This window comes from Pelophylax lessonae (assembly GCF_965119305.1).
Source record: "Pelophylax lessonae genome assembly, chromosome: 4".
In the NCBI taxonomy this organism is placed as follows: domain Eukaryota; kingdom Metazoa; phylum Chordata; class Amphibia; order Anura; family Ranidae; genus Pelophylax; species Pelophylax lessonae.
In genome coordinates this window covers 373,929,735-373,945,694 of record NC_138771.1, presented here as the reverse complement: position 1 = coordinate 373,945,694, position 15,960 = coordinate 373,929,735, and the positions used below count along the sequence as shown (strand labels likewise).

At 41.3% G+C, this 15,960-nt stretch overlaps 1 protein-coding gene across 1 annotated transcript in view; it reads right to left on the bottom strand.

The window, feature by feature from the left end:
- LOC309552099 (teneurin-2-like) overlaps positions 1-15,960 on the bottom strand; it is a 1,659,581-nt gene that overhangs the window by 412,954 nt on the left and 1,230,667 nt on the right. Inside the window, exon 9 of the mRNA XM_082252878.1 lies at positions 677-872. Coding sequence (XP_082109004.1) covers positions 677-872 — 196 coding nt within the window. The remainder of the gene's footprint in view (positions 1-676; positions 873-15,960) is intronic.

Here is a 15,960-nt window from a genome sequence, read left to right as displayed (position 1 = left end):
CTGTGTTAGCAAAGATAGTGTTTTTTTTTTTCTTTTTTCATTCCTTGCATGTGATAGTACATTGTTACTGCATTTACTAAGCTAAGGGAGAATTACCTTGCAAAATGAATAGCCTGTTTGGTAAAATAACCCCCTAGTACCCTTATGAGAGATACACAGAACAGGAAACCTAGAATATATTCAAGCTGCTGTTTTTGATTTCTGTGATCGAAACACTGTAAAACTATTTGTCTTGCTGCCATAGATTCTAGATTTCTCCCTTTAAATGTGTGCTATGCTATGCATTTCAGACTCCTGCCAAAGCAACATATTTTATACAAGGAAATAACAGAAAAACGCGTATTAACAGCCCATTCAGACTGGCGCGATCCGACTTCGAGGGGCGGCCTGTGAAGTCGCGGCCTGTGCACCGCGACTTCAGCGCGACTTGCAGGGACTTCAAATAATGGAAGTCTATGCAAGTCGCTCCCAGGTCGCCCCAAAGTAGTACAGGACCCCTTTTGTAAGTCAGAGCGACTTGTGTCGCTTCTATTAGAACGGGTCCTGTACTACTCAATGGCGAGCGACCGACCGCGACTTGTCAGGCGACTTGGTCGACTGACAAGTCGTGCTAGTCTGAATGGGCTCTTAGTAAGTTATGTGCCACAGGTAGCATACATAGAAAATAAATATTTACCTAAGACAACTGTATTGAAAGATACAATTTCTTTGTCCTTCCCATCATTGTAAAATGCCAAGTGCCATATCCCAACATCTAAATACTGGACAAACACAGCCTCATTCTGCACCAATGTCTGGATGCTCCGACGTTCTCTGGGGGCTTCAACAACACTCCACTTCTCCTTGCCATCCAAACGTTCCATGAAGTCATACTGTAAGCAAAAACAATAATAAAGCTGCATGTTAAACTGGGTAATGCAATTTAAACAAAATATTGATGTATCTAGGGCAATGTTTCCAAAATCTCTTCTCCAATAGTGCTTGTTTTAAAAAGTAATCTTACATGTGCATAAATAAAGTAATTGGTGTCTCATTAATTCTATTTGTTTAACTCCAAAGATATCCAAAAATCACAAGCTTCCGGTGGGACTTGACCACAAGTTTGTGAAAGACAGGCCTAAGGCATACTAATACTGAGGTAAGGTTAAAGCATGCATGCCATTAGAGCTCATATGACATGGCACAGGAGGAATATATATATATGCATTGTATGACTAAACATTTGTGGACACCAGGCCATCACACCTATAGGAGCTTTCTGATTTCAGGATCATGGAAATTAATATGGAGATACTCCAACCTCAGTTTTTTAGCCTCTGTACCAGTCTTTTGTCTTTAAGAAAGCCTTTCTAAAAGATTTTGCATCGTATCCATGGGAATTAGTGCACATTCAGCCAAAAGAGGTCAGATACTGATGTTAGAGGAATTGGCATTCAAGCTCAGAGCTCTGTGCAGACCGCACAAGTTCCTCCACACCAAAGTATCAAACCACGTCCTTTTAGACCTGGCTTTAGGTGTAGGAACAAAGTAATTATGAAACAAAACAAAAAAAGATTTCCTCAAACTGGTGCCACAAGATGGCAAAAGAATTATCCAAAACATTTTTGTACTGTACTGTACACTGTAGCATTACCAGTAGACCTTATTAAAACACCGCAACTCATTTGGTCAAACTGTTTATGTTTCAATAAAACTTTGTATCAAGCAATTGTGGAAGTATATATCGAGCAAACCAGAAACACCTTAGCAGTCTTCTACAACTGGTTTAGTCACTATAAATTAGAAAAAACAATGTAGTTACCATACCATCCATGACTGCTTTTCTGACACAAGCCTCTATGTATAAGGTGGGTAAGCTTAATTCCTTGATATGTTATACTCAGGCGTTACTACAGGGTTGTTCCTGTCAGATGAAGCAGGGCTGGACAAAGGATTCTGCTCTCCTTTCCCCGCAGTTACAGCCTACTGTGGGTAAAAGAGGTGACATCCACTGAGAAAACACCTCCATTTCAGCACAGTGCCACTGGGGAGACTCCCCTTCTTCCTGTCTCCCCTTGTCATGGGACAAATCATATGACTAGAGACAGAAACATGGAGAAGCTGCCTTCATTTCTAGTAGGCGCCATGCTGAGAAAAAGGTCGGATCTCAGTACACAGAAGGTGGGGGGACAAGTCAACTCTATACCTTTCCTCTCCTTCTCAGAATCCCCCAAGAGTCCCTTAGTCACCTCCTTCTGTTAGAACACCTCAGCCCCTTTTTCCTCCCTCAGACCCCCCCAAGTTTTCAAAGATGCTCAGGCTTTTTTTCCTTTCAAGAAAACCACTGATGCAGGGGCTTCTTTTTGCTGACAGTCACATCACAGACACAGGGGCATTTTTCTCCTTTTATTGACACCACAGACACAGGGACATTGTATTTCCTTCCAGTGACACCACCAACACAAATACATTTTTGCTTCCAGTGACACTACTCACGAAGAGGCAATTTTTCTTCCAAGGACACCAAAGACCCAGGGACAATTTTTCTTCCAGTGAAACCACAGATGCCAGTATAGTTGTCCTTCCAGGGACACAAAGGACACTTCAAGTGATACCACCAATGCAGGGACATTTTTTTCTTTCAGTGACACCACTGACACAGACATTTATTCCCTAAGTGACACCACCAATGCAGGGACATTTTTTCTCCAGTGACACCATTGACACAGGCACATTTTTTTCATTTCAGTGACACCATTGACACAGGCACATTTTTTCCTTTCAGTGACACCACTGACACAGATACATTTATTCCCTCAGTGACACCACCAATGCAGGGACAATTTTGCTCCAGTGACACCATTGACACAGGCACATTTGTTTCCTTTAAGTGACACCATTGACACAGGCACATTTTTCCTTTCAGTGACACCACTGACACAGGGACATTTATTTATTTTAGGGACACTACCAATGCTGGGACATTTTTTAATTTAGTCGATGCAGGGTCATTTTTTACTAATGAACTGTTAGTCTCATATTTGTGCACCAATTTTAAACTCTACAGTTTGTTGCAGTGTACGACATCTTTTTGTGCTATTTTAGCACATCCCACAAATATTACAAAATTTTGGTAAAATGTATTTCCCTTTTAGCCCAACCCCTTTCTCTATCGGGGTAGGTATTGTTTGGCATCTTCATCCTGGTTACCCACTAAAAACACACAGACAACATTCTATCAGTTTAAGCATAATTTATTTCATCTATTTACTTCAAGGTAAAATAAAAACGTTTTCTTTCCTATACTTGCATTATTTTGTATTATCTTTGACATATTTAAACAAAATGTTGTGTAATTTAAAGCCCCACTTGTCTAAAATATACCAGCAAGTAATATGATTTTAGAAGCATTTTATGTATTATATTTTCATTTTAGAACAATTTTCTTGTATGTATTAGCCAACTCACAGGTTTGCAAAATTCTCAGTGAAACTTAGCTAAACTGCTTTGAATATTGCTTTTGTCTGAGATGTAAAGCGAGAAAGCTGTATCGTGTTGCCATGCCTGAATGATGAATCTATTAGAAAAGTCACATTAGTAATATGCCTTGGCTCTCCATTCAGTAGTACAAGAATGAGAGTAATGTGCTGTTAACAATACATTAGCTCCAGTTCAAGTAAATGGAAGTCAATGCATTGCTAACTGTGCATTAGATTTCACAATGAATAATCCCCAAAATGGATCTGTAAAATATTGCATAACTATTACTATACTGTCATGGAAGGTATATTGAGTCATGAAACTGTTGTCAATCCCTGCGCTGTTTTAATAAAAAATATAGAGAATGTGAAGGTGACACTGGCACAAATCTATGTGTTTCCCTAAGTGTGCCTTGTAGACCAGAGCCCAGGTGAAGGAATGATTATCAGTGATGCAGTTTGTGGTTTGTGGAGTGATGTCATTGCATTATGCTGAAGCTTTTGAAACGAAAACCTCCCCAAAGTTAAAGTGAAATGATGGGCAAAATAAAAAAAATTACATATGTGATGCAGTCTGTCAGTACCATTAAGGCCAGGTTCACGCTGAATCACATAACAGTAGAAATAACATCGATTTCAGTGATGCCTGATACGCATCAATGCAACTCAACTGCAATGTGACTTTGTGAAAAGATCATGTTCATGTTTGTTTGTTTGTTTTTTTACGTCATTGATTTCAATGGAGGTGCACCAAAAGCGCATATACATGTGTTTTTTGGTGCATTTGTGCCCACAACCTGTAGGGATGGGTCATTGATTGTTAACCTCCCTGGCGGTATGATTCCTTTGGATTTTAGGTGCTGAAAGCGGTACCATTATTTTGCATGTAATTCTTGTGAATGAGCAGCCCAAACCAACTGTATACATTTATTATATATATTATATATATATATATGTATGTATACATATATTATGTATACATAAATATATATATATATATATATATATATATATATATATATATAATGTATACAGTTGGTTTGGGCTGCTCATTCACAAGAATTACGTATATATATATATATATATATATATATATATATATATACGTGTATATATATGTATATATATATATATATATATATATATATATATATATATATATATATATATATATATATATATATATATATGTATATATATATATATATATATATATATATATATATATATATATATATATATATATATGTGTGTGTGTATTATATATATATATATATATACAGTGTTGGGGTAGTTACTCAAAAAATTTGATTAGTTACTTGTTACTAGTTACTTCTGTAAATTGTAATGAGATTACTTTACTAGTTACTGCATTTGAAAAGTAAGTTCACTACTTATTACTTTACTTTCCTCTTTCTTAATTGACCGTGTAGAAGAAGATACATGACACTCTTTCTGCATAGAGTTTATTGTATAAACACAGGCTTTGGGAAACATGAGAACAAAACCTGAAAAAACAGAATAAAACATAAAGTGCAACAAAAAGTCATAAACTTCATCCCTCTCTATTCTTCCAAATAACGATTGTATCACACGTCTTGGGTAACGCAGGACAGCGCGTTCCTATAGCCTAGTAAAGTAGTATAGTTACCTACTATAGCCTAGTAAAGTAGTGAAGTTACCAATATTAGTATTGTAACTAGTTACTTTACTTAGTTACCAAAAAAAGTAATGTAGTTACTGTAATCAGTTACTTTGTAACTAGTTTCCCCCAACACTGTATATATATATATATATATATATATATTTACATAAAAAGTACAGTAAAACTGCAGGAAAGGGCACTGGGGGGCAATGTAATGTGATTTTTCTTTATTTTGAATGGTATCAGTGTGTTTGGGTGTTTTTACATTTGAATTTGCCGCCGGTTCCACCCCCCGGCGGACGTCACGTCGCCGGAGACGGAAGCCGGGGCTCGCAGACGAACGGGAGGAAGCTCCGCCGCCGCATACCGCCCGCATTCTTCGCTGGATCCTGGAGAAAAGGTAAGTAAAACCTCTACCAGGATCCAGCGATCTTCCTAGCGCTACCCCGAGTGTGGCTCGGGGTTACCGCTTTTGGCTCTAAAATCTAACCCCAAGTCACGCTCGGGAATACCGCTAGGAAGGTTAAGCAGCCAGCACCCACCAGAGTCCTAACAACCAGTGACTCATCCCTGCTGTTAGCTGGGGGATTCCAGGTTGACAGTAAAGGGTAAACAAATGAGTATGTAAACAAAAATAATAATAATAATAAAAAAATAAAAACGGCATGGGGATCCCCCCACAATCCCTAACAGGTCCTTAGTGTCCAATATGGATTTTAAGGAGGACCCCATGGCAAAAATGAAAAAATGGCTTGAGGTTTCCCCCAAAATACATACCAGACCCTTATCCGAGCATGCAGCCCAACAGGCCAGGAAGGGGGGAATGAGCATAAGGCCTCCCTCCTGAACCATACCCGGCCACATGCCCTGAATGTAGTGGGGGTACTTTGCCAGGGAGCCCCTCCTGGCAAAGCACCTTGTCCCCATGTTGGTTAAGACTAGGGCCTCTTCTGCACAACCCTGACTTGGTGGTTGTTGGGGTTTGTGGGCAGTGAGCTTATTGGAATGTGGAAGCCCTTTGAACAATAAGATCCTGGCCTCCTCTGTGAAAGAGTACATAGTACCCCTACTCATTCACCAAAACATGCCAAATGTAAATAAAAACAAAACACAGTTTTGTGACAAGTCCTTTATTGAAAAAAAAAAGTCCCCTGGTGTACATTCATAGTCATTATCCATAGTCAAAATGTTTTTCAGAGATATAGATCCATGTTAATCCCTATAAAAAAACAGCACAAAAAAAATCCTGCCACTGACTAACACATGACTGCTCTCATCATTTTCCAGCTCGGGGTGGCACACTGCCTGTCCCATCTCTTCAGTAAACAAGGGGGTGGGGTCAACCTGTGACAACATTGACCATGTATCGACATATCCATGTTTGGTCAGTGACATCATAAGGGACAGGGTCACCCAGTGATGTGACTGACCTTACATAGACATGTCTATATTTGGTCAACAACATCATAAGGGGGCGGAGGTCATCTATTGATGCCTGCAGACTCCCACAAACACCCCGCCAGGGTGGGGAAGAGGCCTCTGTCTTCATCAACCTGAGGACCCCCCTGGTATTCCCCTATGTTGAGGGCATGTAGCCTGGTATAGTTCAGGACAGGGGGCACACGCTTATCCCCTCTTTCCTGGCCTGTCAGACTGCATGCTCAGATTAGGGCCTGTTTTGGATTGTGGGGAGCCTACACAAATTTTTAAAAACAATTTTACTGACAGACTTATTTGTTTACATTCTGCTGTCAGCTAAGAATCCCCCGACTGACAATGCAGATGAGTCACTGGTATTTAGGATGCCAATGACTCATCCCTGCTGACTGACATCAATACGCAAACAAGTCACAGTACATAATCGTACTGAAAATCAGATCAAATAGCACCCACACTAGTGTGAATCTTGCCCCTTAGTTCCAGTGAAGGGAACTCTTAAGGCATCAGCATACCAAGAAGACATTTTGGAAAATTTCATGCTCCCAACTTTGTGGGAACAGTTTTGGGATGGCCCTTTCCTGTTCCAACATGACTGCGCACCAGTCACCTCCCATTTTTCACCTCATGTGGCCAGACCATTTTTTTGTTCTTTACACTTTTTTACATTTTTCACTATTTTTAACACACAGCTTAGAACAGTAGGAAAATACCCCCCCCCCCCCCAGAAAAACAAAACAAAACATATATATATATATATATATATATATGTTTATATATATATATATATATATATATATATATATATATATTTATTTATTTATTTACTTATTTATTTTTGCACACACAGATGCTAAAAAATAAACCTGTAATAATTTTTTAAAAATTATGTTAATAAATAACAAGTATTTGCAAACTATTTTTTGCAAAAAAGTGAAAATTGAAGGAATGCAAAAGGAAAGCAACATATCAGGGGGGACTCACAATCTGGGAGATTCACACAAACAAAATCTAAAGCAGCCTTTTTCAACCGGGGTGCCTTCTGGGCTCTTCAGGGGTGCCTTGGCAAAATACAAAAAATGACCTTAAATTTCCCAAAATTGTCAGCATGCTGGTAGGTGGATGTCACCTGCACTTTTTTAATTTTTAATTTGTGCAGCATTACAACCTTGGGCACCATGTGATCCAGCTGTTGGCCTTTTAATAAATGATGATGTCATAAATTGATAAGGAAGAATGTGACCATCTGAGCATGCTCTTGTTTTGCCTTCTCTGTCTGCGGTGGGGTCACATTAGCTGAATTAAGGAAGGAAACTGAGGGAGAGAAGAAACACTAGAACACTAGTCAGTACCAGTGTGCAAAAGTGTATAAAATAAATAATCTCTAATGTTGAGTGTCTTATGTGTGTCAATGCCAATGCATTATGTAAAACTATTGGTTTCTGTTACATTTTTAGAATGGGGGTGCCTCGAGATTGTGCATAATTTTAAAGGATGCCTTGACTAAAAAAAGGTTGAGAAACACTGGTCTAAAGTTTGTCATTTTTTATTTCACCCATAGTTACACTTTAGCTACTACTGCTTCTTCTACCCAGGTTCAATTTTATGGTCTTCTAATGGGTGTCATGTGTTCCTGGGCCCAGAGAAAATGTCCATTAAATTTGCCCATGACATGACCATCTTTTCCAGTTATTGTTTCTTGCATACTTAGTGTAACTCAAAAGGCAACTGCAATGTGAAAATCTTAAGTTAGAATGTACATCTTTTCCCTGGTTATTATTAATTCAGCTCTAATGAACCTACTAGCACTTTACCATTGTCAGGAAAACAAATCATTTGAATGACTACTAAGCATTTTAAACAGTACGTTTGAAAATCTATTGCACCATTATCATTGCAAATGCCAAAATTATTCAATCTAAATGTGATTTAAGTCGAATTGGAAAGCGCACGTGAAAACTGGGGGAAAGATGAAGTAAAAGCAGGCATTTATGTTTTTTCTATTTAATGAAACATTCAGTATTTTCCTGTGAAATACTAAAAAGATTTCCTGTAGTGTAAAGAGCAATACTAAATGATGTGTATTGCATTAACAAAAAAAGAGAAATTCTGTATTTCATGTGGCTGCAGCACTAAAAAGGAAAAGCACAATGGAGCTTTATTGACCTAATTCAGTCCTAATGGTTGTGTCCCCTTACCATTGGGCTACACAGCCAATTTTAGCAGTTCAATAGTGCTACTGAAATGTTTAAAGATCGATTCCTTTCTTTGTATTACGTTTTTATAACTTTAACCTGCAACACAAGAACTTAACAGTAGCAAGTCTGAATGATTGATCTTTCACAAACACATAATGTCACAAAATTAATCGCATAGCAGAAATTATTAGCAATTAATCTCTACTCTCATCCTCCAGACTTGAATGAATCAGAGTGGGAGATTAATAGTTCTGCAAAAGCTTGTTTTGGAGATTCTCAGGCAATGTGTTTCCACTTTACATTGGCTCCAAAATCTCCTACAGTTAAAATAAATAGTGGTATTTGAACTAGGAGAGTTTTATTCATTATTTGTATAATAAAATACTCCCTAACCTGTCACACTATAACCAAAAGTACCTGAACAAGGACTTTCATAGCAGGATCACAAAGATTTTCAAAATTATTTTAACATGTTAAATGTTGTTAAATTTTTGTGTCCCCCTGTCATGTATTAACCACTTTCTGGAAGGATTTGCCCCCTGCCTGACCAAGCCCTATTTTGCTATTCGGCACTGCATTACTTTAACGGACAATTGCGCAGTCGTGCGATGCTGTACCCAAAGGAAATGTACATCCTTTTTTCCCCACAAATAGAGCTTTCTTTTGGTGGTATTTAAAAACCTGTGCTATTTTTTTTTCGCTATAAACAAAAAAGTGCGACAATTTTGAAAAATAAAACAATATTTTTCACATTCTGCTATATGACATTCCCAAAAAAAAAAAATTAAAATCTAATTTTTTTAAATATTTTAGGCCAATTTGTTTTCTGCTACATATTTTTGGTAAAAAAAATATCACAAAATCGCATTAAGCATATTTTGATTGGTTTGTGCGTCTACTAACTACTGGAAAGATTTATGTCATTTTTTTTTTAAACTAGTAATGGCGGCGATCTGCGATTTTTTGCGGGACTGGGACATTGCAGCGGACAGATCAGACCCTTAACTGACATTTTTGACACTTTTGGGGGTACCAGTGACATTACTACAGTATTCAGTGCTAAAAATATGCCCTGTTACTGTAAAAATGCCATTGGCAGGGAAGGGGTTAACCCTGTGAGTGATCAAGGGGTTAAATGTGAGCCTAGGGGAGTGATTCTAACTGTAGGTGGGGTGGGGGGGTTTGGCTTCTGAAATGACCATAGAGACATGTGATCCTATCCTATATAGAAGGATCACATGAGCTCTGTGATCATTCCAGGGAGAAGGACGGTCGGCTGTGTTTACAAAAGCCGACCGCCCTTCTCTCTCAGCGGTGAACGATCGCAGGTGTCAGGCGGCAACCTGACGCACACTCGGTCCCTAGCCTCCTGAGAGCGAGCGACGTAGACCTATGTTGCTTTGCCCAGGAGCGGCTGCCTGCCACAGTAAATCTGCAGTAGGCAGTCGGGAACTGATTAAAAAAGTGCAGATTGCTTACTTGCCCTAGCTACTTCCCAGGACTGTTCCCAGCTTCCTCCTCCATGTGGCTCCATCAGCTCTCTTAAGGCCAAATGTGCATTTTTTTTCTGAAGCCTGTAGAGAATTGCACCCACAATCAGTAGATCACATGTGCAATCTCAGTATCCTGCAGATTCTCAGCATAGCTGTCTGCCAGTAGCTCATATGGGCAAGCAGTTACCTGAGAACAGGAAGAATCAATGGATTGCCAGACGTAAATGTGTCTGCGCCGACTTGAAAGGAAATGTAAAGGCCCATAGAGGCTGTTAATGCAATTTGGTAAAAATTCATTTTTGACCATACAAGAACTATTTATTGTTGGTAATTAGACTTGAGGGGTATTAATGGAAAACAGTGGCTTGTTTACCTGGTAAACACTAAAGTGACTTTAAAAGGTTACTGCCTGTAATTACAAGTAGGGTCTTTTCATGTTAAGAATAAATGTATGTTCTCAACCAATCAGCAAAACTAGCCTTAAGAAAGCTTTTAACCTCCCCGGCGGTCTAATTATGTCAGTATTTTTGAATGTCAAGGAATAAAACAGTAAAAGTGAATAAAAATTATTAATAAATTACCGTATTTATCGGCGTATAACACGCGCCGGCATATAACACGCACACCAATATTTGGAGAGAAATTTCAGGAAAAAAGCTTAAATTTAAAATAAACAGCTTTGAACTCAGAACATTTTTTTTTAAAAATCAAATGATATCTCACCAGTGCCCATGAATGCAGCCTCATCAGCAGTGTCCAACAATGCATCTTCATCAGCAGTGTCCATATATGCAGCCTCACCAGCAGTGCCCATATATGCAGCCTCAATATATGCAGCCCATCAGCAGTGTCAATGAATGCAGCCCACCAGCAGTGTCCATATATGCAGCCCACCAGCAGTGTCCATAAATGCAGCCCACCAGCAGTGTCCATATATGTAGCCTCGCAAGCGCAATGTCCAAATATGCAGCCTCGCAAGCGCCATTGGAACTGACCAAATTTGTTTAAAAAAAGGCCGGGAAGCAGCACCGAGAGCAGAAGGGGCCGGCCAGGCCGAGGAGAAGGAAGGACTAGTGAGCGCAGTCATCGGAAGTCCTGCCTCCTCTGCCGAGACGTGTGATGTCTGTCATAGGCGGGACTTCTGATGACTGCGCTCGCTCGTTCTCCCTTCTCCTCGGCTTGGCCCGCCCCCTTCTGCTCTTATGACAGCTCTTCCTTCCTTCTCCTCGGCCTGGCCCACCCCTTCTGCTCTCGGCAATGCTTCCTGGCCGTTTTTTTTTAATATCGGCGTATAACACGCACTGTTGCTTTTTCCTCCATTTTTAGGAGGAAAAAGTGTGTGTTATACGCCGATAAATACCGTAATTAATACATTAAATGAATAAATTCTTAATAAAAAATGATAAAAAAAAAAAAGCAATAAAACAGTAAAAGTGCAGGCAGGGCACTGGACAAAGCACTAGGGACAAAACTGAGGTGAAATGGTTTGATACAGTAATGTAATCCTAACAGATTACAATGTATCATGTCATGTTTTGTGTACTTTTTTTAAGAGTTGTGGCACTTGCAAGGAAGGGAACCTGGAAGACGGATGCCGGCGTTCAATCAGAATACCGCTACCTATCAGATTCTGCAACCAGAAGTGACATTCAGAAAGAAAAAAATACTGCGCACATGCCAGGTGTTTCAACATGGCCGCTGTGCGTTCCAATAGCTTTCCTAATGTGACAGAAAATGAAGCAGCTGCGGACATCTTTTTGCACCCACGCAAGACTGAATAACGGTATTACATTTCTATTATTATTGTAATATAATAAATATAGCAAGTAACCAGCAGGTAGAAGGTGGCGACGTCCATCTTGGTGCACCCCGCACTGCTCAGAGACAAACTGATTATATAGTAAAATCGACTACTTCACTCGCAATGAAATAGTCAAATTCAGTACAAGAGGTGAGTTTACTGCAAAAAATAAGTCTTAAATTCAAGAGTTGCTTGGTTCTAAGAACATATCTGTTGCTGCTTTGTCTCCTGTTACATTAGGAAAGCTATTGGAATGCATAGTGCCCATATCAGAACGCATGGTGCATGTGCAGTAAGTTTTCTCGGCTGTCACTTCCGGTTGCAGAATCTAATAGGTAGCGGTATTCTGATAGACTGATAGAGTGTGGCTTGGGGTTACCGCTTTTGGTACTGAAAATTAACCCCGAGCCACACTCGGAATTACCGCCAGGGAGGCTAATAGAGTTAGGGCCCAGGACAGGCTATCCCTTATCTATAAGCCCAGGAGAACTCCACAAACTACTACGACTAGAATTGTGACTAGATATAGTAGACAACATCAAAAGGTTTCAAACTTCAGATCAGAAGATCCAAAAATACATCAAACCAATGCCTGAAATAACTTACAAGCATTCCAGATCATCATCAATTCTACATAGAAAAAACAAAGCGCCCCTTCTTTAAAAGATTTAGGGATCATCTGTCCCTGATTATCAACAACAAGTTGGAAACACTGATTATCAACATGTAGAACTTTACCACCAATTTGATATTAAATCCATTGTTTTTTTGCACTAGAACATGTCCCCACACATGAACAGTGGGGTGACATAGATAGGAGATTAGATAGAAGTATATCCACTGGGTCTTGATTTGCAGTAATCTCCTAACAGGCTACAAAATATCCTGGATTAAATGAAGGAATTAGTTATAAATGCTTCCTGTGAACACTTACCCTAGACTGCATTTGTTTAGGAGATGTCAGTTGTTACCACCTCCCTTCCCTATCTATTTGTGTACAGACTGTTTATTCTATCTTGAGCATTCCTGCTAAATTTTGCATACTGATGTAACATGTATGTATTTACTTTTTGTGGATTTATGATTAGGGTTGAGCGGACACCTAGATGTCCGTGTTCGACGGGTTCGGCCGAACTTTAAAAAAAAGTCCGGGTCCGTGTCCCGGACTTTTACCGAACTTTTCCCGGACACCGAACCCCATTGAAGTCAATGGGGACCCGAACTTTAAGGCACTAAAATGGCTCTAAAACACCAAAGGAAAGGGCTAGAGTGCTGCAAATGGCAGCAAAACGTAATTAAGAGCATGGCAAGTGCTCTGCAAACAAATGTGGATAGGGAAATAACTTAAAACAACAAAAAAAAACAGAAAAATAAAACAATGTTCTTCTTCATCTCTGAAGGACGAGGCCCATATGGAGTAGGAGGGAGGTTGAGGTGGTGGTGGATGTGGCGGTGACATAGGCGTGCGCACAGGGTGTGCTGGGTGTGCCTGGGCACACCCTAATCACCTAGGGCACATAGCATTGCCAGTGAGGAGATGGGAAAGATCTCCCTGGGACCTGCTCTGCTCTATTTCTCCTTGCCTACAGGTACATGGCCCCGATACATTACTCTCCCTGCTGGCAAACACATGCATGTGTATTTCAACTTTGGGGTGCACACCTTAATGCAATAGGCTGCGCACACCTATGGGCGGTGTAGGTGGAAGCGGCGGTGGAGGAGGACCAGGGCCGGATTAACAGCATCATGGGCTTGGTGCTGAGGATTTTGAAGGGCCTTAAGGGCCGTGCCTTGCCATGCACCCAGAGGAGGAAGGGTGCAGCCATGCATGCCTAATTCAACATGGGATGCTGTCTCTGAAGCCCATAAACACATCCATGCATCGCCAACTGTCCCTCCTTGTCCGGCCTTCACGCTGTGTGGGGAGGTTCTGAGGGTGCTGCCTGGGGAAGCGAGCATAGAAGCCAGACTTCTGTGTTTACAAGTGACAGAAGAGCGGTAACAGTGAATATGGCCAACCCGGGGCCTATATAAAAGGTAGGGGCCTGGAGCTGCAGCTCCAATAGCCCCTACATTAATCTGGCCCTGAGGAGGAGGACGAGGTAGCCAACACTGCTTCTTTTCAAAAATTTTAAATGAGGGTACACCCCACAAGAGTGAGAAAGAGCAAAAATGGAACAATGGGTGGGTAAGGTCGGTATCCATTGCTATTCTGCATAAGGTACGGAAAAGTCCCGTGGGATCCATGCCTGGTTCATTTTAATGAACGTGAGCTTGTCCACATTGTCTCTGGACAGGCGGCTGCACTTGTCTGTTATAACGCCCCCAGCCGTGCTAAATACCCGTTCAGATAATACACTGGCTGCAGGGCACGCCAGCACCTCCAAGGCGTAAAGGGCAAGCTCAGGCCATGTGCCCAATTTGGAGACCCAGAAGTTGAAGGGGGCAGACCCGTCATTCACTACATGTAGGCGTGTGCACACATACTGCTCCACCATGTTGGTAAAATGCTGCCTCCTGCTAAGACGTTCCATCTGAGCTGCTGGTGCTGCTGTTTGTTGTGGCGTGCTGACAAAGCTTTTCCACATTTCGGCCATGCTAACCCTGCCTTCTGAGGTGCTGGCGGTGCCCTGGTTGCGTTGGCGACCTCCTCCTCCTCCTCCTCCTCTGCCTTGTGCTTCCACTGTGGCCCCGCTGTCAGATGGGAATGCCAGCAGCATGGCGTCTACCAGCGTGCGCTTGTACTCGCGCATCTTGCGATCGCGCTCCAGTGAGTGAATTAAGGACGGTACGTTGTCCTTGTAACGGGGATCCAGCAGCGTGGCCACCCAGTAATCAGCACAAGTTAGAATGTGGGCAACTCGGCGGTCGTTGTGGAGACACTGCAGCATGTAATCGCTCATGTGTGCCAGGCTGCCCAGAGGCAACGAAAGGCTGTCCTCTGTGGGAGGTGTATCGTCCGTGTCCTCTGTATCCCCCCAGCCACGCACCAGTGATGGCCATGAGCTGGCCTGGGTGCCACCCTGCTGTGAACATGGTTCCATCTTCTCCTCCAGCTCCTCCTCCTCCTCATCCTCCTCATCCTCCAGAACTGTGCCCCTGCTGGACAATTGCGTCCCTGGCGTTTGCGTGTGCAGAAACCCACCCTCGGAGCCCCTTGCGAATGACTGCCCTGAAAGCCTTGGAAATGTTACCTCTTCATCCTCCTCCTCCTCCTCATCCTGTGCCACATCCTCTTCCATCATCGCCCGAATTGTTTTTTCAAGGAGGCATAGAAGTGGGATAGTTAAGCTGAGAACGGCGTCATTGCCACTGGCCATGTTGGTGGAGTACTCAAAACAGCGCAACAAGGCACACAGGTCTCGCATGGAGGCCCAGTTAAATTAAATAGCGGAATAGAAAATATGATCCAAAAAAAGTGTATGTATATCACACGTACACAACCACACTAGGCCCCAATTACTATTGTTTGTACCCCTAAAAGGCTAGATGAGGAGTAGGGGGAGTATGGAACAGGCAGCACCCTCAAATCTTCAGAAGTATGAGATGAACCCCAAAAACTTGGAAAGGTGGATCTCTCTCACACGTACCAACACAGACTATCCCCCAATTTAACTGATCCCCAAAGGTTTTTGATTAAATAGCGGAATAGAAAATATGATCCAAAAAAAGTGTATGTATATCACACGTACACAACCACACTAGGCCCCAATTACTATTGTTTGTACCCCTAAAAGGCTAGATGAGGAGTAGGGGGGGTATGGAACAGGCAGCACCCTCAAACCTTCAGAAGTATGAGATGAACCCCAACAACTTGGAAAGGTGGATCTCTCTCACACGTACCAACACAGACTATCCCCCAATTTAACTGATCCCCAAAGGTTTTTGATTAAATAGCGGAATAGAAAATATGATCCAAAAAAAGTGT